A 24,955-nucleotide genomic window follows, 5' to 3' on the forward strand; every position below is an offset into this window, starting at 1 on the left:
ATCTGAGAAAATATGCCTGTACTCAGGGACTTCAATTATATAAACTTATGGGGGGACTAGTATAGAGGATTTTCACTGGACCTATTGCAAAATATTGTATCGTATAACAGCTCTTTACAACTGAGATGCAAGTTTTATTTATGGTATGATGCTTGTTGGTCTTCAATAACAATGCTAAATTAAAAACAAGAGAAATGTCTAGGATATATGCAAATATATAATGCTGTCTTTGACTCTTGATTTTGTCATTTCGACGACATTGTCAGCAATCACTGTTGAGCATTTAAAGTTCAGCATTTCTAAACTACTCTCTGGTGTGATTCACATATACCCAATAAGGACAGCTGGAAAAAAAAACATGGCAAACTGGTGTCTATTGTAAAATTTTACTTATAATATTTATTATGCACAAGGTACAGTACAAAATCATGGGTCTCTAACATGGCAGCAATCTTTTTGCCCAAATGTCCTCAGGAAACTGTCATCTGCATTTCGTCCTCTTCATGGTATCAAGGGGGTACAGCGCTGAAACAGCAGCAGATTTAGCAAACATACAAGAAACACAAAAATGAGTGAAAAAGATTATACAAGGTCCATAAATACAGAGACAAAAAGCACGACTTTGAAAGAAACACAGAGCTAAGAAAACAGAAGTACAAAGGTCGATGATGATGATGATAAAGATTTAAAAAAGCTTTTTAAAAAAGCATCTGCATGATTAGGTTGCAAAAAAGAGCTATAGAACCAGAAATGAGTGTAAGGCCTAAAGGCATTGAAACATAATCCAATGGAACATATCTCTTTTTCCAAACATGTTCTGTTAATACAAACATTACTTCATTATATGAGGCAGTTTTTCAATCAGGGATTGTTCCTGGTGCACAATGATATTGCAAAAATCATTTTTTTGAGAATAAAGTGTTGGTGAGAGAAATTTCAATATTTATAATCCTGAATCATACTGTTGCAAAAGTTAAACCATGATATGACTACTGGAAACAAAAATGGGTTCCAGTATGAGAATATCATAAGGGGAAAGACGGCATTTATTTGTCAAAATATGCATTTTTAAGGGTCATTTGCATCCCTCAAACATTAATGCATATATTACAGCTTACTTGAGTTTCAATGGAGGATGACCAAGCAGCCACAATGAACTTCCATAATAATTTTCATCAGCCAGATCTACAGAGAATGTTGAATGAGCTTTTAGCTTGGAATTATTAAATGGCAAAAAAAAAAAAAAAAAAAAAAAGTTACGGGCTTCATGAATATAATTGACGCTTTGAGATTTCTCCTGATCTCTGAAAGAGTGCAAAACATTCAGAGGCACCTTTTAAAGTTTACCAGACACATACAAACATGACTAAACAGAGCAGATCATAACCCGCAAATCTGTAACAACGTGGGGGGGGATTTCTTTGACATTCGAATCTAAATGGATACCGCAATGAGGCATCTGAAGATTTTTGATCAGTATTTTGAGACAGTGGTAGAACTAGGGGAAGTACAGATAGGCCTCGTGTAACATCCATCTTATCTAAGAAGTACAAGCTCATCTTTCCTAAAAGAATCAAGACTCAAAGACATGGCACAAGCATGGAGAATGAAAGGTGATACAATCACTTCTCTAGACTTAACAAAAACTTAAAACTAAAAGTTTCTTTAGTTTTGAGAATTTTCTGAGAAGTTAAGAAAAAAAATGACAGGTTTCACAAAAACAAATGCAACAAGTGCATGACTGAAATCAAGCAGGTTGATGCTGGGTATGTCACACTTTGTCCTTCTTTGACAGTAGCACTTTTTTTTTTATTCACAAATCAGCTGAAACAATGTACTAGGACTCCTATTACTCATTCTCATGTAGCCACTCAGCGATACTAACAGACAGACCTGAAGAAATCATTTCAAGCACCATGACCCGTGGAGCATAAAGCCTGATGATGTGGCTATGTCATTGTAATCACACAATGAAGGGTCTGCTGCTTTGGGGGGGTCTGTGTTTTCTTTTTTTAGAAATGATCAGACATGTTCTTGAAAAACCATATTGGTTGGTCAATGAAATGTAATCAAAATCTATGCATGGCAGATTTCGTACGCAAGACACAGCAATATGGTTTGTGGTGCCCCATTTCAACCCCTGTGAGGTCATCCTTCTGTTTAGGTTCAGAGAATGTAAACAAGTCGAGGAGGAAAATGTAAAAAAAAAGCACAAAAGAGCACCAGACACTATATACCAACAAAAGGACTGTGAAGCCACAGTCCCACAGCACCAGGTCCAACCCTCTTTATGGACTTTTCCAAGAGGACTTGGGTTAAGAAGGCTTAAGAATGTTGCACATGTCCATCTTTCTCAAAAGTTGCTTTGCATTTAGCTGGGCATCGACAGAAAAAAAATGGCAGCTGACTTTCCCTGCAGGTCACCCGCTGAGTTTGTGTGTTCGTGAGATGGATGTCTAGCAAAAATGCAGGAGAGCTCACTTTTCTCCTTCAAAAGACTCATCCCATGATGATTCCTGGTCATCCTCCTCTACTTCCCCTAAGTCCTCAGTGCCTTCAAAGTCATCATCCACATATTCAAGCTCCTCAATCTCGCCTCGGACCACCTCCTCTTCATCTTCTTCCTCAAACCCCATCTCTCTGTAGTCCATATCTTCATCATCATCAGCATCATCAGCATCATCATCATCATCATCATCATCATCACCATCACCATCATCACCATCATCACCATCATCACCATCATCACCATCATCATCACCATCATCACCATCATCACCATCATCCACGACCTCAAGGTCTTCATCTTCTCCCTCATCCCCGATCACTCCTTCCACCACCTCGCCTTCATCGCTCATATCTTCCTCCTTGATGTCCTTAGAAGGGGAAGAAGGTGGCAAAACCACATTGTCCACTACCTCGTCTGTGTACGGGTCTCTTTGGGCTTGGAACGCAGGTCTGTTTGGGGCAGGAATGAAGAGCGGAGCAGCAGGCGGTAGGGCAGGCTGGGGTATCCTGCCGGATGCCGCCATATTGGGAAGTGGGGATAGGATGCGCGTACCGGGCACATACTCTCGAATCTCGCCCGGTTCCAGAGGATCGGGGCCACACGGGTCGTGCTCGCTGCAGGACAGCTTGCCGTCCAGCTTGGATATGAACAGCATTCCCTCACGGTGCTGTTTGCAGTAGGAGTTGGGACACATCTCGCAGTAGGACGCTGCCTCCCTCCCGCACTCGTTACACTGATGCCACGGACACTCCCAACGGCCTAAAAATTCAAATGAGGCAGATTCAATCATGATTCAGCTTGAATAAAATCCTGAAAAGCTGATTCAGCCACATTATAAGATGTAAATTTATAAATAGCTGACTAAATAGCCAATAGTGGAAGAGTTTTTCCATTATTTGGCATTACAAAAGCAAGAAAATTCCTTTAAGTGCTAAAAATAATTTTGAAACATTCCACAGTTTGTTTAAAAGACAAAACAAATGTTAAGTCGTATTTAATCTTTAAACTGCGGCCCAGGGACCCCCGGGCTGCCACAAAGAGGTGTGTAGAAAATTAGAAAGAAAAGTTTTTTTTTTAAAAGCATTTTTATATATTAAGCATGTTAACAATTTATTAAAACATTTAAATGCTACCGTTTAATACTTATTTCTAAAGACTGGTCAGAAACCAGGAGATTAATTATGAATATTTTACTCTTGACAGCCATAGCCATAGAAATAAATTAATCTGCATACTACCTCTTTTCACAAACTGGTAATAGCAAGCAGAAAATTATGATTTTGTCATGCTGTAACACACTACCATTTGGGGTCAGTAAGATTAAAAAAAATAAAGACATATTCCGCAAAGACACATTAAACTGATCAATATATCAAAATATCAAGATCAAAATATCAGTGCTCTATTTCAAATAAATGAAATTTACTTTCATTCATCAAAGAATTCTGAAAAATGTATAACGGCTTCCACAAAAATATTCAACAGCACAACATTAATAATGGTTTTTACAACATTAGTAATGATGCTGAAAATTCAGCTTTGCATCACTGTAAATTACATTTTAAAACATTAAATTGAAAACAGTTATTTTAAAATATAATAACACAATAATACTATTTTTACTGTATTTTTCAACAAATACAGTGGGGAGAACAAGTATTTGATACATTGCCGATTTTGCAGGTTTTCCCACTTACAAAGCATGTAGAAGTCTGTAATTTTTATCATAGGTACTCTTCAACTGTGAGTGACGGAATCTAAAACAAAAATCCAGAAAATCACATTGTATGATTTTTAAGTAATTAATTTGCATTTTATTGCATGACATAAGTATTTGATACATCAGAAAAGCAGAACTTAATATTTGGTACAGAAACCTTTGTTTGCAATTACAGAGATCATACGTTTCCTGTAGTTCTTAACCAGGTTTGCACACACTGCAGCAGGGATTTTGGCCCACTCCTCCATACAGACCTTCTCCAGATCCTTCAGGTTTCGGGGCTGTCGCTGGGCAATACGGACTTTCAGCTCCCTCCAAAGATGTTCTATTGAGTTCAGGTCTGGAGACTGGCTAGGCCACTCCAGGACCTTGAGATGCTTCTTACGGAGCTACTCCTTAGCTGCCCTGGCTGTGTGTTTCGGGTCGTCATGCTGGAAGACCCAGCCACGACCCATCTTCAGTGCTCTTACTGAGGGAAGGAGGTTGTTGGCCAAGATCTCGTGATACATGGCCCCATCCATCCTCCCCTCAATACGGTGCAGTCGTCCTGTCCCCTTTGCAGAAAAGCATCCCCAAAGAATGATGTTTCCACCTCCATGCTTCACGGTTGGGATGGTGTTCTTGGGGTTGTACTCATCCTTCTTCTTCCTCCAAACACGGGGAGTGGAGTTTAGACCAAAAAGCTCTATTTTTGTCTCCTCAGACCACATGACCTTCTCCCATTCCTCTTCTGGATCATTCAGATGGTCATTGGCAAACTTCAGATGGGCCTGGACATGCGCTGGCTTGAGCAGGGGGACCTTGCGTGCGCTGCAGGATTTTAATCCATGATGGCGTATTGTGTTACTAGTGTTACTAATTACATGACTGTAAAATTCCATACTGCAGAACCAGCTTTGGTCAGACGACCTTCTCTGTGAAGAGCTCCAAACTTTGGAACTCATTACCATTTGACATCAAGACTGTACTTAACTTTAAAGTGTTTACTTTCAGGCTAAAAAACTGGTTAAAAATAAACCAAAAGTGTACTCATTTTTAATTATTGTAAGTAGGTAAGAGTTGTATATGATATGCACGTCTATACATCATATTTATATATCTTTTTTTTTTTTGAGGTAGTGTAGTATGTAAATTTTACGGGTAAATTTTATTGTGTATAAAGGCCCAACCAGGGACAGGAGTTGTTTATATATCATGTTTATATTGTTTTAAATTGAAATAGTGAAGTATGTCAATTTTATTATGTTGAGAAGCCCAACCAGGGACAGGAGTTGAAAATTAGCTTTTGCTATAAACTTTATATGCAGCACTTCAGTGACAAGCTTTGCTTTGACACTATGTTTGTTTGCATTGTCCCTGTCAAATAAAAAAAAATAAAAAAAATAATGGTTTTCTTTGAGACTGTGGTCCCAGCTCTCTTCAGGTCATTGACCAGGTCCTGCTGTGTAGTTCTGGGCTGATCCCTCACCTTCCTCATGATCATTGATGCCCCACGAGGTGAGATCTTGTATGGTGCCCCAGACCGAGGGAGACTGACCGTCATCTTGAACTACTTCCATTTTCTAATAATTGCGCCAACAGTTGTTGCCTTCTCACCAAGCTGTTTGCCTACTGTCCTGTAGCCCATCCCAGCCTTGTGCAGGTCTACAATTTTATCCCTAACGTCCTTACACAGCTCTCTGGTCTTGCCATTGTGGAGAGGTTGGAGTCTGTTTGATTGAGTGTGTGGACAGGTGTCTTTTATACAGGTAACGAGTTCAAACAGGTGCAGTTAATACAGGTAATGAGTGGAGAACAGGAGGGCTTCTTAAAAACAGGTCTGTGAGAGCCGGAACTCTAACTGGTTGGTAGATTATCAAATACTTGTGTCATGCAATAAAATGCAAATTAATTATTTAAAAATCATACAAGGTGATTTTCTGGATTTTTGTTTTAGATTCCGTCTCTCACAGCTGAAGTGTACCTATGATAAAAATCAAACCTCTACATGCTTTGCAAGTAGGAAAACCTGCAAAATTGGCAGTGTGTCAAATACTTGTTCTCATTTATTAAATCATTTTAATAACACGGTTTTGGCGGTTATAGAGTTGTAATGACGGTGTTCAACTATAACCGTCGGTCTCACGGTTATATACTAACCTTCACACCCCTAATAAGAGACTTCTTTCAAGAGCTTACTGACCCCAGACATTTGAATGGTAGTGTAAAGTAAAGGATTTTTTATTATCTTTTTTTCCCAAAACATCTCAACACAAGGAAGAAAAAAGGGAGCCTACCATGAATGAAAAGCATCATAATCAAACTTCAGAGCAAGGTATAATAACATAAGACAATGAAACAAGTTAAATAGAAGAGACTCGTGCTGTTTGAAAATGAGTCACTCACCTGCAGGTCTCTTGGACAGATTCAAACAGTCTGCATGATAGACCTTAGGACAGCCGAGCTTCTTACAAGATACAATCTGTCCTCCATCACCACAGTAGAAACATTCATCCTCTCGCTCCTTGGTGACCGCCAACTGACTCTTCCGCTTCACAGCAACCTTCTTCTTCAGTTTCCGTGCCTTGTCGTCAGATGTGGGCTGATTCTGAAGAGAAAGTTGTCACATGTATGAGGTATGAGGGAATACAACATACAAAAAGTGCTCAACTTTGATCCTGATTATTCCTTTAAAAACAAATTTATAATAAATAAAGAATGCCATACCTTCGGTCTGACACCAAGGAATCCGCTGCAGTTAGATGCCCCACATTTACACACCGTCTTCCCGTTGCCCAGACACTCCAAATTATAGTTGAAAGTGAGTTCAACACCTGAGAACAGCCACCAGACCTATTAAATATGCATTCACCCACTTTCTAGTACCATACTATCTACTTCAGATTTCAACACACCTGTAGGAATGTCCTCTAACGCAAACAGTCCGACCCTGGTGTCTCCATTCACCGTCCACTTCTGTGTCTCACAGTTTGGCTGGCAGCTGTGGTTCATAAAACGAGCTTGGTTTCCTTTCGGCCCGGCATCTATGATGCGATCCTGCACGTACGTGGAGAACACAGTCCGGGTGTCAAGTTAAGAGGAGAACATGTTATCAGGAAGATTGAGAATCGACTCAGGTGACTGACCTTATCCAGTGTGAGCATGTAGAAGTTACAGATGTCGTTTTCCTGTGCGTGTTTGATCCTGGCTCGACACTCCTCTTCGTCAATGACCTCTCCAACATATTCATTCACGAAAGCTCCCTATTGGTGAAATGATGTAATTAAATGGGAAAGTGAGACATAATGTGCACAAATAATTAATGTAAAAAATATAACAATGATATATACATGCATATTAGTGATGCGCGGATCGCAGTAATTTCCGCACAACTCATTTTACAGTAACACTTTTTTTTAAAAAAAACACTTTTTAAAACTCACTCTTTTACTTCAGTTTTCAACACCTACGTGTATCTCTTCGGGGAAAACCAGGGATCAGTCAAGTGCTAGGTATGCGATATTTAACGTCTGTAAAGCTCTGTATATGACAAACTTATAAAGCCTATATATCCAGCCTTTGCTTGGGTTGAACAGATTTAATTTCTTGTGTGTGCTTGGGAAGTTGCAGTGACGGAAACAGTGACATTCCAATTTAAGTTTGAAGGGAGAGTTAGAGAATTAGAATAATTGCAATGTGACAATCGCGTGCAGATGTCTAAATCAGAGAAAATCATAGGTTTGGGTGGATGTTAGGTAGATGATTTATTTTCAACAGTGGATTCGGGTGACGTCAGAGCTGATCCACGCATCTCTAATACATATACACATTTATATTTATATAAAAAACAGTTTGGCAACAGTTCTTCTAAGCCTAATTGATTGAGTGTGAAGCTTTTCCTTTCTTAAAAAAACATCATAACCATATTCCAGGATGAAAAAGCCAATATTCATCAGGCTCAAATTGTGAAAGAATGGGCATGAAGAATCATTTTCACACATGAATATTGGCACCTCTGAGTTCAGACTTTAAACTCATTGAAAGTCTCTGGGATGTGCTGGAGTAGACTTTACAGAGCGCTCGGCTCGAATATATCATATGTCAGTCAGAGTGCAAGCATATTCCTCTAAAATAATTCAGTATTTTCAGCTTCAGAATCATGAATATTTTTATTCTGGAGTTACCAATGTCCTGTGCATTGGGTTACCAGCACCAAGTCCAAGCCTATTCATTTACACCAACAATGTAATAATGCGTTTCACTTGGATATACATCACAATAGGGAAGAAAAGACCATCGCAACTTAATTTTTTTTTTAAAAGCAAGTAAAAAATGCCCACCTTTTTGATGTCAGACACACTGCGTAAACCCCACCCACGTGACAGTGTCCTGAAGATCTCCACCTCGGTGTATTGCCGTTTGGTGAAGCTCTGGTTCTGACAACCCTCCCCTGCTGGACACACTTGAGGATGACACTCGTACAACAGCATGCGATTGATGCACTCCGAGTCGATGCCACACGGGTTCTCGTCTGAACCTTTGCAGTTGCAGCGTGGTATCTCTGACTGATCTGCTGTGATTATTTGCACCTTCCCTATTGGTCTGTTCACCTGAGCGAAAAATCAATCAGTGTACATGAGATCAGTGTTACTATCTGAGAGGGGAGTATTATAAATTTTATTAACACAAAACATATGTCTTATAGGAATAGTTCACTCTCACCTTTATGCCATTCAAATGTATTTTTTTAGTTTTTTTTTTTTTTTTTACATTCAACACAAAAAGAGAATTTGAGTAATATGGACTTTATGCTCCTTTTTGTCATCAAGAAACTGTTGCTTTATGGAAAAGAGCTACATATATAGTTCTTAAAAAAAGTCAAAAATAAAAATAACAGCATTTGGGTTAGAAACGACAAAAGTGAGTAAATAATCAAAACTTTGATTAAATACTAAGTTTTGTTAACAAATGATTTAATTTAATTTAATTCATTATTGTCATTACCTTAATATGTTTGTATGGAGGAGGTTTCTTGTCGTTCTTCCTGTCTTCTTGAAGCTGTCTCATCTCTTTCTCTGCTAGCAGTTCCCTGAATCTTTCGGCTGCTTCATTTAAAGCTAAGAAAAACAAAAAAGAAAATTCTTTAAAACAATTTTCTCTCAATATCGAAAGAATACATATTTTAAATCAATCATAACATTAACTAAAATGACTCGTACTGTTCACTCGTAATGTTAATGTTTTTTCCACAAAAAAGCAAATTTAGAAAAGCATTTAGAGTCTAAATTTACAAATTTAGAAAACCCTCTGTCTAAAATGAACCATTTTTGAGGGGCGGCTCTTTCAAGGAATGTCAATAAATGGCCACTGTTATGATTGGCTAACATCATTGCATAGGAAAAAGTATCCAAACAAACATATAATCCTCCGATACAATCCGGAACACATTAAAAATAAAGCATCCACAGAGACGCAAACAAGCTGTTTAAACAGGACTTGTCGAAGCGAACATTCTTTTACTCTTCCCTTTGTCCTGTTGTCGATAGACTCAAGCGCAATCAGAAATTGAATGGGAATCTGTATCCACCTTATTTTTCACGCAAGCGTGGGTGGGGCCATTTTTTGTAAATTTAATGTGTCTGGCTTCTGGTGTCATCCACTTCCAGTTATTTTTTGCTGTACAAAAAATCTTGTTATGCTGCTTGATACTGCAATTCACAGAAAATAGCTTACTTCTGCTTTGAAAAATAAAGAGGATATTATATCCAGTGTAGACAGTGTCAGTGATTATAATGGGTTCTATTTGCTTTTGGCCCGACGCTTGCATCCGGTGTAGACTGATGTCAGCCGTTAAGCATCTGAATTCCTGTGGGCGGGGCCTATGGTGCAATAATTTAAAACTATTTGTCGATGTCTTGCTTTAGAGGCAGTCATATGCAGATTTATTTGCCTGTGTGATGTCTCATATCCCACAAAATTACCATCAAAATACCATCAAAACAAGCTGCTTTTGGAGCTTGATTACATAAATGTTTTTTTTTTAAATAATGGAAGACATTGAAACTTGCTGTTTTAATGGTACAATAACCTCTTATTGTCAAAAGATCAAGGAATTGATTAGATTTCTCATGTCATGACCCCTTTAAAATATAATCAACTGGCATCCTCAACACCATATGGTAACATACAACTTTGAATATTTACACTTCTATAGTGACTTCAACTTTTATGTTTTCCAACTCTTTTGTAATCAGTCAAAATATCATAAGATAATAAGACCGATTTCTTCCACATTACAAAAGCATCCACGTCAAGCTTTTGTCCAAACCAATGTCATCATGTCATATCTCTTGTTGGTCCAAAATCCCTCTCCACATAGCTTTATTTTAGTCATCAAATATGTTCTGACTGGTTGTGATGGTGTGGAAGCATTAGCGGACAAAACATGTGACTTAATTAGGACACAGTGTTAGATAACTGCTAGAACGTAAAACTACCTTTCTTATAGATGGCATCTGTACCCTTTCCCATTTTTTCCTTATTGTTGGCATCCCCTTCCATGTAGGGAAAACAGCGAGCCTGATATGTCCACACATAGTCTTTGGAGCCAAAGAAGTGTACAGGAAACTCCCCCACCTCATGCCTCATACGGTGGATGTTCTCAGGAACGTTTTTGGGTTGAGTCACTTCAGCAGGCCACCACCTGGCACAAATGCATCAGTAAATATCATCAATTTTTGCACTATAATTTTTTGAGGAAAAATTAGTGAAACACACACAAACCTGTAGCGGCCCACTTTCACCCACAGAATGTCCTTGTAATGGGGTTTCTTTCCTGCTCGACAGTCGTTACAGAACCAGCTTCCCTGGGGCATGTCAATGTTCAGACACTCACGGTGAAAGGCAGCAGGGCAAGATTCACAGCAAAGCAGACTTCCTCCTAAAGAAGTAAGGGCCCATTTTTTGACCGTTTAATCACCAGCCAGGTAAATATTGTAAGTCTTGTTAAGCACCACTGATAGAGAGAGAATAGTGAAGAGTGATGTACGTACCTTCAGAACACACAAAACACCAGCTGACATTAATGTGTTCATGGTTTTTGCACCCTTTGCGTGGAGTGAAGTGATTGGGGCACAGGAAGCTGTTATTGGCCAACGGAACGCTGCCGGCAGCCATACAGTAGTCATTGGCATGGTAGGCCACAGGGCAGCGCACACAGCGGGTCAAACGGCCTGTGAGATCGGCAAGTTATGATCACGAACACATCCTTTTGTTATATTTGAAACAACAGATTTTTATTTCTTTAAGTCAGTGAGTTTTTAATCTTTGCATATGTAATAGCTGAATGATGGGCACCTTTGGAGATACCAGGGTTGGCGGGGTTGGTGATGTAGCAGGACAGACAGACGTGGAGGGAGCAGCGGAAGCCGCGGTTCTGAGCGATGGTGGGGGAATGTTTCAGTATGCATTCCATGTGATAAAACTTCCCACACACAGGGATCATACACCTCCTGACCTCCTTGTCAGGCTTTTTACACACAAAACATGTGTGCACACCTACAGGAAGGAAAGACACAGACATGCAAATCAGAATGTTACAACTCTTAAAGTCACCATGAAATCAAAATTGACAATTCTCATTTTTCTTTACAGAATACTGCAGTATTTATTTATTGGTTTATCCGTGCACATCGTTTTTTTTAATTCAAATAAGTTCCCCTCCCTCTTGCAGCAACATCTCTTCTCTGATGACGTCTTTACTAGCGTGAGGGTGGGACAACCTGTCAGATCACAGCAATAGCAAACCACAAACATCCAATCAAATCCCGATGGTCAAAACCAAGTCCCACCCTACATTTTTGTTGGTTTCACTCAGGCATATGTCACAATAGGGAAGAAAAAACTATGGCAACTTCCGTTTCATGCTGACTTTAATGTGCTCACTGTTTAATCGTTTTTTTTATGCAACTGGATTCTTGAGGACTGACTGCCTCATGAATCGATCGCAATATCATAATTTGAAGGAGTAGATTTTGGAACTGACACAAGATAGATCCTGTATTAAGTGCTGGTCACTCACCCGTCTTACACTCTTGGCAGATAAACCGGCCTTTAGGTGTCTCCGTGAGGCCAATGCACTGCAGATGGAAGGCACCACAGCACTGCCCCTCACAGAGGAGCAGTTCACCCGTCTTCTCACATACCTACACCATATAGTCCCAAAACAGTTTTACACTGAACAGCTATGATCATTTTTTTAAGCTATACACTACCATTCAAAAGTTTGGGGATGGTAAGAGCTTTTAAAATGTTTTTATGCTCACCAAGGCTACATTTATTTGATATTATTTTATTTTAAAAATACAGTAAAAACAGTAACATTATTAAATTTGAATGCCATTTAAAAATGGTTTTTAACTGTTTTCAACTTAAAGTTGTTAACTGTAATTTATTAAAGTTGTTAACTGTAATTTCAGCAGCCATTACTCCAGTCTTCATTGTCATGATACTCCAGAAATCATTCTCATATGCTGATTTGGTGATCACAATTATGGTGTCTTTTGTGAGGATCTTTGATGAACAGAAAGGTATAGGCCTGGTTTCAAAGACAGGGATTAGATTAAGCCAGGATTAGGTCTTAGTTTAATTAGCACATTTAAGTAACTTTTATAAATGTTTCCTAGAAAAAAAAACTTACTTGTGTGCATCTTGAGACAAAACAATAGCATTGACATATTTTAAGATTATGCAAGTTATTAAGTGCAAGTTTCTTTTAGTTAAAACTGCTCAAATTCTTAAATGTCTTCAGTACCAATTTGAATTTAATGCATACTTACTGAAAAAAATGAACAATTTCTTTAAAAAAAAAAAAAATCTTAGTGACAGCAAACTTTTGCATGGTAGTGTGTATCAATATATGACCAAGCTCCTAAAGCAAAAGGACTAAAAGAGGGCAAATTATATTGCTTTATTATTTGCATTTAACATTTGGTAATACATAAAAATTTTACCTGGCAAACATTCTCCTTCAACGACGCACCTCCACCTCTCTCCCCTGATTTCCTATTGGTCAACAGTCCTGAGAAGTCACCTGACAAAGAATCTCTGCTTGAAAAAGCACTGTCATTGAGTCCTGCTCCAAAAACCTGAAAATTAAACACAAAAACAGTTATATATCTCTATAAATACAGTTGACGAATCAAGTTTGAATAAAACATGGAAAAAATGTAAAAGAAGGTTTGGAATGACACGAGGGCGAGTAAATTTTGACATCATATTAATTTTAGGCTTATAATAATAATAATAACCTCAGAGATCAGGGAGTCCTCGCCATCGGTGTGTGGCTCCTTTGCCTGAGGCTTTGCCGGGCTACACTGCTCTCCTTCAAGCTGGTTCTGGCAGACAGTGGGTGTGTCCGGCTGGATTGGGGACAATGTTCTTATCTCATCCTCGCTTTGTGCAGCAGCTGAGGATGGAAATAAATTTCATTGAAATTTTTTTGAAAATACAATGGTGGATAACTTATAATATTCTCAATAAAATACAACAAATACATGGCAGAATATAGTCACGCATGAAAAACAAACCTGATACAACACAAGGGCTTGATGCCGTAGGTTCAGGCTCTTCTTGTTTCTGTAAAAACATCAGTATCATTGCTTGTCAGATTGTCTAAATTACTATCAATAATATTACTATTTAAAAATTGTTAAATTTACATTTACATTTATTCATTTAGCTGACGCTTTTATCCAAAGCGACTTACAATTGCTATATATGTCAGAGGTCGCACGCCTCTGGAGCAACTAGGGGTTAAGTGTCTTGCTCAGGGACACATTGGTGTCTCACAGTGGATTCGAAACCAGGTCTCTCACACCAAAGGCATGTGTCTTATCCATTGCGCCACCACTAAATTACTTTTTGAAACATTACATTTACATTAGTAATTTAAAAATAAATGTAAATTTACATTGAATGCCTATATTACTATTAAAAACATTCGGTTTAAATGGAAAGTTCACCCAAAATTGAAAATTCTGTCATAAATCACTCACCCTCATTTTTCTGTCCCTCTGTTAACAGCTACACAACTACCACTTTGACTCCTTAAAAAGTTCATAAAGAGATCGTAAAATTAATCCAGATGAATCAAGCGGTTTAGTGAAGATTTTCTGAAAAGTCACGGTCGCTTCATATGATGAACAGATTGAATTTAGGCTTTTATTCACACATAAACATTTATCAACGCACACATCAGTTGTGGTAAACGGAAGCTCAAGCATGTTCGCTTGACGTGCGAGAACCAATGAGGTTCATTCTCGTGTGTTACACAGGACGTTTAAGCTTCGGCAAGGACAAATGAGGATGGTTCTCGCGCGTCAAGCAGATTCGGTTGAGTTTATGTTTGCTGATCAATGTTTACATGTGAATAAAAGCCTAAATAAAATCTGTTCATCATATAACGTGATTGAGTCTCTTCAGAGAATTTGGACTAAACCGCTCAATTCATATAGATTATAGATTCACAGATTTTAGTTTTAGATTGCTGTTATTATTAATGCTACTATTACTATTCTTACTATTATTGTATTATCATATAAGACTATATTATCATATCTTCCTCATCCTCCAGTTATTATTTTTACTATTATTATCTTCATCATCATCATCATTATTATTGTCATCAATATGTTTTTTTAATTTATTATTATTAATTTATTTATTTTATCTGCTGTACATCTGTAAGATGTTCCTCTGTTAAGATACTTCCACTCACACACCCAGTTACACTTGCGCACACACACACACACACACACACACCATGTTGGCTGTTGTTATGTATGTTTTGTTGGCCTTGGTGTTTTTTGTTGTATCTGTCACCTGTAAGTATTTGTTTGCATAATTAAAAAAAATACATATGTAAAAAAAATTCCAAAGATGAACGAAAGTCTTATGGGTTTGGAACAACATGAGGGTGAGTAATTACTGACAGACTTTTCATTTTTGGAACCCTTTAAAGCCCATCCCAAAACATTACCTGCAAATCTTTGACACCTGAGTCGTCTTGGCTGTTATCGTGTTGTTTACTCTCCTTATTTGGCAGAGATAAAAGAAAAACAATGCAAAAGACCCCAAAACATGTAATAATTTTTCACGAATCATACGGAGACCACAAATTCAGCACTCACCCCTTTCTTTGGGACCTTCACAGAATCCCCCTCAAAGGTGCAGTCTAGAATTTTATGCACAGGCTTACGTGGCCTCTTTCTATCTGAGGATGCTGCAAGAGCATTATAAAGTATGTTTATACACAGAGCTGAGTTAAAAGTGAAGTAAGGTGTCTTAAATTACACATTCTTACCAGATTTCTTCTCACACGACTCTCTGTCTAACATTGTGCCTTCACAGGATGGCGATAACGGTAAAGGTGGAGCGAGACCATCTGGCTGTTGTTTCTGCTCATCTGGTGTGGCTTGCTCAGAGGGTTTTTCAGGTTCGATCTGTTCTGATGCAGGCTGTGCAGCATTAGTGTTGGTGATCCAAGATCCCTTCAGGAAAGGTATGAAATAACATTATCCATATACAGCAATACAGTTTGCACACTTCAGGAATACCTCACCCAAAATTGAATTATGCCATCATTTTTATTTATTTATTTTTTTTATTTTAATTTTCATCATTTTTAATTTAATATTTTAAATTGCACTCTACCCATCTCCCTAACTCTCAAATCTCATTTGCAAACTTGGCACCTCGGGTTGCAGGTTGCACCACACAAGTCAATGACACCAAACATCATTGCCTCTAGCATGCATTTGAATGCATTTTTTTTGTCATTTTTGAGGCTTGATAGCTATTGTATCCATTTACTTGTACGGAGAAGAGAAGCATATTAAAACCTCTAAAAATCTTTGTTTGTGTCTGTGGAAAAAGTTAAATATCATTTTAAATTACATGAGGGTGAGTATGATGACACAACATTAATTTTTGGGTGAACTATCCCTTTAAATACCAAAAACAGATCAATGTATGTAGGTTGAAGTCCATTGGGTCAACAGAAAACAGTGTAAAGTGTTGTAGAATTAGCTTACCGTTTTACAGGATTCAGGGGTTTTCTTTGTTTTCTTCTTTGTGGAAAATATTTGATCATATTCCTCACTCCATTCAATCAGCCTCTTGCTTGGTTTTCTCAGTCTTTTGTTTTCTGAGAACAGAATAATTCATTGAATTTAACATAAAACATTTATGAGATTTTTTTTACCTTTGAGACTTAATATTTCAGGATTTACCTGAAGCATCTTTTTTATCAGGGCTATCAGAATGAGCACTTTCTTGAAGACTGTCTTTGAAGACTCCATTTATCTCTGTGGACACCTTCACTACATCTTGATTCAAACAAACCAATTCGTTTTTTGGCTTGGTGCTTTTCCCAATGCCAGATTGAAACGTCTGCCATCGCTTTTTAGGAGCGACCTTGGAGATGGTGCCCTTGCCACAGACATCAGGAACAGCATCATTGTGAGAGTTGGAAAGTTCCCCTAACAGAGGCAAACCCTTTTCAAGTGTATCCAAACCTACTGATGAGTTCTGCTTCTTTAGTGGAGATCCTAAACTGTTCCCATCGTTGTGTTTTTGCGTCTCTTTTTTCACCACTGATTTTGGCTTGGCCTTGCTCTGTTTTGAGCTGTTTGGCGTTAACGTCTTTCCCTGATGACTGTTCTGATCCGCAACCGCCTTCCAGTCCTTTTCACAAAGCACCTCATTCGTTGAGTCTTCTCCAGGTGGGATGAGAGAAGGTTCTTCCCTGATGAGAGAGGATGGAGATGTGGGAGGGAGAGTTAAAGGTTTCCCTTCCTTTTCCCGGCTATCGTGCATGTCCTTCAGGAGCATTAGGAAAGTGCTGAATTTGTAGTTTGAATCCGCACGGAGCGAAGGCTCTCCTGAACTGCATTCCTCTTTGACAAGAGACCTGAAAGAAAGCTCCTTCACATCCTGGAGAGCATCCATGGGAGAGACAGAGGGAGATGGGAAGGACGAAGATGATGTGTCCGAGAACATGCTCTCGTTTTTTATTTTTGTGGAATTGAGGGAGGATTCAGTCACCTCTGACCTGGGTCCTTTATGTTGAGGTCCATTATGAGCACCATTTTTCTCATTTCGGATTCTGGTAAACTTAATAAGAGTTGGGTTTGGGGGTGTGTGGGAGATGGAGGCATCTGTGGACTCTTCACTGGCCTCCGTTTTTACCTCCCATTGTTGTTTTAACAGCTCAGAACGGTCAATGGGGGACGAGCACTTGTAAATCTCTGAGCATTCATCGCCAGCACATGGTGAGCGAGACTTTGGCTCCTGACTTAAGTCTTTCTCCTTGGTTTCTTCGCTGGCGGCAAGTGCCCTAGACATTAAGCCACTGCTGGCAGGCAAATAGAAGGAGTGCATGGCGAAAGACCCATCTGACGATCCTGGGGAACTGCTTTCCTTCTGTTTGGAGTTCGTAGCCCTAAGTGTTTTTTCTTTGGGCGTTGACTTCTTTAGCTTACTGTTTGTTGTGCATTTTATACTAGACTCTGTTTTCTTCACCGGCTTGTTCGCAATGGCTTTTTTCGTCTTTTTACTTGGCTGTACTTTTTTAGGTTTAGTGCTTGGTTCTTTTGCCACCTCTACCTGCAGTAATTCCTCTGAGCGTTTGGGGCACAGAATCCTCGGGACAGAGTCAATATCTGAATACGGACTATCTAGGAGGTCTGATTTGTGCCGTTCAGCAGCTGTGGAAGGTTTGTAGCTGTCCAATGATGGGTTTGATTTTGATTTAGATGATAAAGAGCACTCATTTAGTTTCACAAGAGATTTTACAGTTGAGCTATTCTTTTTAGTTGCTTTCTTTTTGCTTCCAGTGACAGGTTTTCCTCTGTTCTTAACGGATGCATTAAGTCCATTGGACAAAAGTGATCTTGATGATGTGGACTGTCTATTAGACGTTGGACAAGTGGGACTTTTCGGTGTCTTTTCTTCTGTGATAGGCATGTGCACACCACGAATTAAAGACAATGAAGGTTCACTATTTGACCATTTGGGCAGTGCTGCCTCTGCCTCCAAGACACTAGCTTTCCATGATGGCATTAGACGTTTGGGAACCTGTAGAACGAACAAAACTTGTAAACTTTCTATCAAAAGCTTTGATGTCATTTAATGATATTCATTCATTGTTCAAAATATAATAGCATAAAAAGTTGCAACACTTTACCGTGTATTTGTAATCTTTGTCCTTCTGTCTTCCTCTCCGTCTCAAAACTGGGAGTTTTTCAAACTGATAGCCTCCTTCAAAAGGAAAAGTGGCTTTTGCCGGAACCCAAGCTTGATCTATGATCTCCCCAAACATCCTGACAAAATAGAGACGGCATGGCCGACGACTGGGATCTGCAAGAACATGTCATCATTCTGTGACAATATGACAACAATGGGTTCTGAGAAAAGTTAACCTAGAAGATGTTTTGGTTTCAGCGGTAATAATGCTAAATATTCTGTTGCATGCCAATTAGAAATATAAATTAGTAGATAACCATTTACTTTCTTGAACAGTGGAAATAAAATAACATTTACACTTTTTATTGACTGTCTTACAACATACTTGTGCAATAAATTCTATTGTTTTAATGATATAGACAAATGGTCTGCAGAAAGTCAAAATTAAAGGATAAAAAGTGCTAATACTTTATTTTAAGGTGAAGCACACATTACATGTACTTACTGCAGTAATAACAGTAAATAATGCATAATTATAAGTAACTAAACCTAAAGGCCCGGGTATTCTTAACTTTCCGCATTCCGCTCCGTCTTCAAAGTATACTCCTTTGGCAGTGAGTGCGGAAAGACACGTTCAACGCATGCGTACTATCTAGTGGACTTTGTTTTCAAATGTTCAAGTCACGTGCAGACACAAAAATTAGGCTGCATGCGGACAATGTGTGCGGACCCTCCTGATGATGAAAATGATGTCACGTGGACAATGCGAGAACCGTCTCGGAACGCGGAGGGCCGAAATATACTTTGGTCTTAAACCAAAGTAAACTTATCCCTATAGTAAGAGCATGTAGTTAATTAATATTACTCTGTACTTATTTGTGTTATTACACTGGAACAACTTCTCAAAATAAAGTGTAAACAAATACAATACATATATCATGTCAATAACATGTCCCGTCATCACAATGTCACATTAGATGAAAGGATATAAACAAATTAGGCATCCACTATGAATAGTCTTACAAAAGGATATCATTACAAAATAAATCACCTTTCATTTTGGTGTGGACATCAATCTGTGGGTCAGTGGTAACATGACAGGGCCACCAGGGTCTGCGGTTGAATTTGGCCCACACAACATCTCCATCAGAGTACTTTACACCAGGGAGCTGCTTCTTCTTTGGGCTGTTGGACTTTGGGTTAAAATAAAAAAATAAAAATTTCAATCATCATTCATTAAACATCAATCACATGAGACAAGGCTGCTTAAATTGTTTGTTTAGGCTACTCTTTTAGCATTTCCGATACTCTCACCTTTGAAAAAGAGCAGTTTGTGGGTGACAACCTAACTGCAACCCACACGAATGAGTAAAATACAGGTCTAGTGTATACTCGGCCTTTGTCCTTACTGTGACAAAGATCGTGGCCAAATAAAGTTAAAAAAAAGAAATATCAGCTAACAAGCACTTGGAGTACACCTCTGCTTTGCTGGAAAAAAAATGAAGTTGAGCTACTAGTCAACAATTCAATGCAATTTTGTGGTTCAGCTGTGTTCAGCTTAAGGGAAGGTAATACAAATGACTTCTGTCTATGACAACTTGCAATTTAAAAACAACTGGGCAATACCAACTATAAATAAACATACCTCAGCCTACAAGTAGCAAATGTGTTGCTGATGTCAAGTTATATATAGTCAATATAGAATTGAAAAAATAATTAATAATAATTGAAAAAAAATGGTTTTCAAACAAGTTACCTACACACTCCTGAACCTTCACTGTGTGCTACTGGTCAAAAATTCACACTATTGGTTCAGCCAATGTTGCAGTGGCAAAGCAATGTTTGATAGAGCCATTGTCAACACTTTTAATGATAGACTAACAAATTGGATAATTCAATTTTTGAAATTATCAGCATTAGCCTGTTACTGTGGTTAATTGACACACGTTTTTCTGCCTGGTGTCAGTTTAAAAATGTACTGGGATTTGTTATACTGCACTTTGGGTTTTCTGAAATATTTATGTCAATCGTGTGCAAATCAAGTTTAATTCAGTTTAAATAAGTAATGCATACAGTGGGGTCCAAAACTACCAGTGGAATTGTTTCTATTCAGCATTTTTCTGATTGCATACAATTCATTTTTTTTGTCAATTATAAACTAACTTAATTTTGGTTTAATAACAGCAGCACTCAAGCTGCCCCACACATTTGTGTAAAACCTGATGATCATGTTCTTCAGCATGATTTGAGATGATCTTAAAAAATGTCATATTTCTTTGAATTTAATGTTTATTTCAAGGTTTAAATATAATTTTGAATCACAATTTTTAGTGTGGTTTCAGACCTTTGAATCCCACTATGTGTGCATGAATATGTATAAATATACACTGCATATATTTTAGGGGTGCACCAAAATTTCAGCTATTCAATGTCCACAAACTCGTAAATGTAGAGAAGGGCATTTTGCTAAATATCTGCACTACATTTTCATTTTATTTTGACTAATGATGTCTTCATTATTTAATATATGTTTGAATAAATCTGTCATGAAATAGGTTATTAGTTTACTGCCGTTTAAATGTTTATATTTCATCAAGAACCTGAGAAGCAATTCTGTTATAACTGCCTAATGTGCAATTTAAATGTTTTTACAACTGAGTTTTAGCTATTTGAACATTGATTGTTAAATAACTTTGATTAATTAATTGATTAATTATTTTCGGCTTCGGCTGCATCCTGAATTTTCGGTTTTGGCCCAGGATTTTCATTTCGGTGGATCCCTTTGGGGCATACATTTATAAATGGATTTCCTTTTACTAAACAACAGCATGATCTTAAGTGGAAACTCTTTAACAAAATATCTCTGTTGTACACCTGTTAGGGCAAAACCACAATCAAGACAACAAAACAAGTCAGCTGAATATAAAAAACATCTTACAGGATTTGAATGGGAGTCACTAGGTGAGATTGGTCTTTTAGAGAGACCAGAGTTAAATATTGAAGCGCTGTTCCCAGTGCTGGGTAGATCACAGTCACTGTCTGAATAATCATCCATACTATCAAAATCCTCCATCATGACCTCAACAGGCAAATGAGAGGGACTAGCAGGAGGGTCAGACTTCACTGTATTTTTAGCAACAAGGTTACAACTTCCATGTTTGTTTGTACTTAGGTCCAGCCTGTGGCTGCTTTGAGACTTTGTATTTGCCAGATTTCGTTTCTGGCATTTCTTTGACGCGTCTTTAAACTTTGCTACCGCTTCTACCCCACCATCCTCGTCATTATCCTTGCTGTCCCCACTGTCAAACAGTGTTGACTCAAAATGCAAAAATCCATTTGGGATGGATGGAAAGTGTTCCAAGCTATCAGAGCTTACTGGTGAGAAACCATTTTTGTCCAGATCCTGAATAGTAGTCCTGTCAGTGTTTCCTTGCGAATTGGACGTGTGGTAAAGGCCTATTTCGAACTCACTGCCACCGATGGGACTGTGCATGAGCAGTTTATTTCGCCCGTGAAAATCCTTGTCCTGCAAACTCATGTCCGCATGGTTCACCATAGTGGTCAGGTCCTGAAGTCTCCTCAGCGGGCTGTAGTTGGAGGTGGATTCTCTCTGATTGTACGCGAACGGCGATGCGGAGAGCTTGTAGCCAGAGTTCAAGAAATGCATGGCAGACCCCTGGTCCCCCTGTCGCTTTGTGCTCTGGTGTCCACAGGAGCTGATGCGGCTATCAAGTGCCTTGGACTCCTGTGGTTTGCCACGACACTCCGAGCCATCCCTGCCAGCCACTTTGTAGGACTGATTCATGTTGTCATGGCTCCATCCTGCAACAAAATAAACAGGAAAAAGCTTTTAGAAGATGTTTTTAAGTTAAATAACCCGTAGAATTATAACTCGGGGTTTTCTGAACTTCTAAGGGGTTTGTCGCAACTGGCTGCAGAACACTATTGAGTTGTGCATTAAAACAAATGTTTAAAAACAATTAAGCACCAAACGAGATGATTCCACATTAATGACATTTCTTAAAAGCAAAAACACTGTATTATTGCAAAACACCAGCAAGCACATGCAATATCCCTGCTGAAAATACAGCTGAAGCTGTTAGCTGGAGCGAGTTGGAAGACCACCTCAGACCAGCAATAAACCAGATGCCAGTTTAAGGCGGTCAAGATGGTTTATTGGAGCATGGTAGCCGGTCGACCTGCTACTGACAATCTTACACCGGATAGAAACCAGCTATCATGTTCCAAAACACAGCTAGCATCTTAAAGTGGATTTTGTAACAGGGTCGCTACTCGGGTTTAAGCCGCAACCCTAGTAGGCCGTCTTGTCAAGAATCCATCAAGACAAAGATAAGAAAGCTTGAAAAACTCAACATGAATCACTATGTCGAAGACACTTTGATATGCCCATACTGGACTGTTTAAAGATGACCTCTGCCGCGAATTCAGTGTGAAAACGCTGGTAAAGTATGCATGTTACATTATCATCATGTGCATCAACAGTTCCCATACAGCCGTACAGCAGTAAAGTCACCCACGACGGTAAGATAAAAAAACGCAACAAATACAGAAGGTACAGGAGAGAAATCGCCGGTTTCTTACCATTTACGACTCGGTCACGACAAAATCACTGGAAAGCCCTTCAAATTCGAGCATGTAGCGTTACTTTTGGTCAATTTGTGAAAGCGGATCTGCAAAATCCCAGCAGCATTTGCACCAGTAGGCCCGGCCTCGGCACTCATTCTATCCAACATCAAAAATGGAGATGAATAAATAAACGAGACTGAAACTGAGCGCCTGTCACTTTCCCCCGAAGCACCACGTCAATACATCGAAAGCACGTTTTTCAGCGGCCACGATTTCTATTGAAATACATGATTGTTTGCCCCGCTCGCCGAGTGCCCCTGGTTGTATGTGTGTGTGTGTGTGTTAAAACAAGCCCTGACTGACTGCCTGTGTATGTGTGTGTGTGCTGGTGAGAGCGACCAATCGGCACAGCACACCCAACCCCCAGTCAGTATACATTCACATCCACTTAACCCGATTCACTATTTCCCTGGTTCATCTCTCTCACTCGAAGTAAATGCATGTGGACAACGTGCAAGCAAACGCAAGTTCAACTTTGTCCAAAACGCGTCATGCATACAGTCACAGTCGAAGCGGTGCTTGCTGGGTGCATGAAACGATACAACAGTGAGCATTTGCTTTTTAACCCTCACGCCATTTGTTTCCTTGAGCTAACAAAGGCGTAACTTCCTCCATTTTAGAGAGACGGTCCGTGCTTTGCAAGGTAGCCGAGCACGCGAAGTTATATGAGGAGAAAACACAATTTATTGGTCTCGATTAAAATACACAAGCTCCAGCATGCTTCATTTTCTAAGTTTTCTTTGCGCATTTTGTGGGTGGTTGGAAATTAGGCCATGCCACGCATAAGTGTAATATGTCAGACAGTTATGGCAAGCGGATTTAACATGTAGGCTGCTATACCTTACTAGTAACTATTGTTGCCTTCACGAGCTAGCGGAAATTTCTTACTTCCCACTTCTGAAGTCATGATTATGAGCTCATCACATCCAAATTTTGAATTGAGAGGGCGTATGTTTGCAATTTTTTAACTAGGAAACTATAATAATTCCTGCAGTGAAGGCAGCATTACGGCCTTTTTATGTTATAACTTATTTTTTATTGTTATTAGCCTATAGTTATTAGTCTATGTTCCAACTGTATGCATTCTTACTAGTAAGATTTTTAATTACTATAAATTAGCCAGGCTGACATATGGCAAGTAAATAGTGAGATGAGAAATATTACTTCGATTTTTATAGAAAATGGTGTCTCATAGGTCGGCTACTAATATCTTATTTTTAAATACTAATGAACCTGAATTAGATACCAACAAAACGGGGGAAACTGTCACCCACAGAATTCAATGCCTAATTAATTTATGTAACAATGGAATAGTTATTTGTCAGTATTAGGATAGTAGCAAATAAATACATGTTAGTAGGCTATCCAGTAAATAAATAATATCTCATTAAAATTAAAATGAATTAAAAATGATAAATAAAAAATATAAAATAAAACCGATAGCCTATTAATCGTTACTGGATTAGTCAGTAGTAATTAAAAAAACGCTACTGTGTAGCCTACTACTAACATAGAAACTGATGACAGTTAGATTAAGGTAATAAATGTTAACATGGCTTGCCACAAACATCAGTCAACCTCTATTGTGTCATGAGATAAAATGTAACTCATTTTTAGACCTATTACCCATACGAAATACGGTAGATATAGAAGTGGCAATATATTTGCAATAAAAAAACTATACTAATTTGTCAACTTTCCCTTTTTCAGAATTTGGTCGTTATAGCTTATCCGCAGTCAGTGTTTGTATAGACACTGATTTAAAACCAGAACAAAGACAGTAGGAGAGAACCCATAATTTGGCTGCTGTTTCCATAAAATTTTAGTCAATTGAACAAGAATGTAAAACTTTTATT

At 38.6% G+C, this 24,955-nt stretch overlaps 1 protein-coding gene across 1 annotated transcript; it reads right to left on the reverse strand.

Moving 5' to 3' along the window:
• Positions 1 to 372: 372 nt before the first annotated feature.
• nsd1a (nuclear receptor binding SET domain protein 1a) lies at positions 373 to 23,403 on the reverse strand. The gene is made up of 24 exons (XM_084133798.1): positions 23,055 to 23,403; positions 21,391 to 22,274; positions 19,504 to 19,645; positions 18,454 to 18,626; positions 16,499 to 18,344; positions 16,301 to 16,413; positions 15,571 to 15,757; positions 15,398 to 15,489; positions 15,247 to 15,300; positions 13,796 to 13,844; positions 13,517 to 13,674; positions 13,220 to 13,354; positions 12,289 to 12,412; positions 11,565 to 11,765; positions 11,261 to 11,440; positions 10,992 to 11,148; positions 10,706 to 10,911; positions 9,213 to 9,325; positions 8,549 to 8,818; positions 7,355 to 7,471; positions 7,124 to 7,265; positions 6,936 to 7,042; positions 6,615 to 6,816; positions 373 to 3,268 (listed from the first exon to the last, which is right to left on the reverse strand). The coding sequence occupies exons 2-24, from the start codon at positions 22,255 to 22,257 to the stop codon at positions 2,478 to 2,480; spliced, it is 6,426 nt and encodes a 2,141-aa protein (XP_083989924.1). The 5' UTR covers positions 22,258 to 22,274; positions 23,055 to 23,403; the 3' UTR covers positions 373 to 2,477.
• Between the last annotated feature and the right edge of the window lie 1,552 nt (positions 23,404 to 24,955).

This window comes from Abramis brama, assembly GCF_963993115.1.
Source record: "Abramis brama genome assembly, chromosome: 13".
NCBI lineage: Eukaryota > Metazoa > Chordata > Actinopteri > Cypriniformes > Leuciscidae > Abramis > Abramis brama.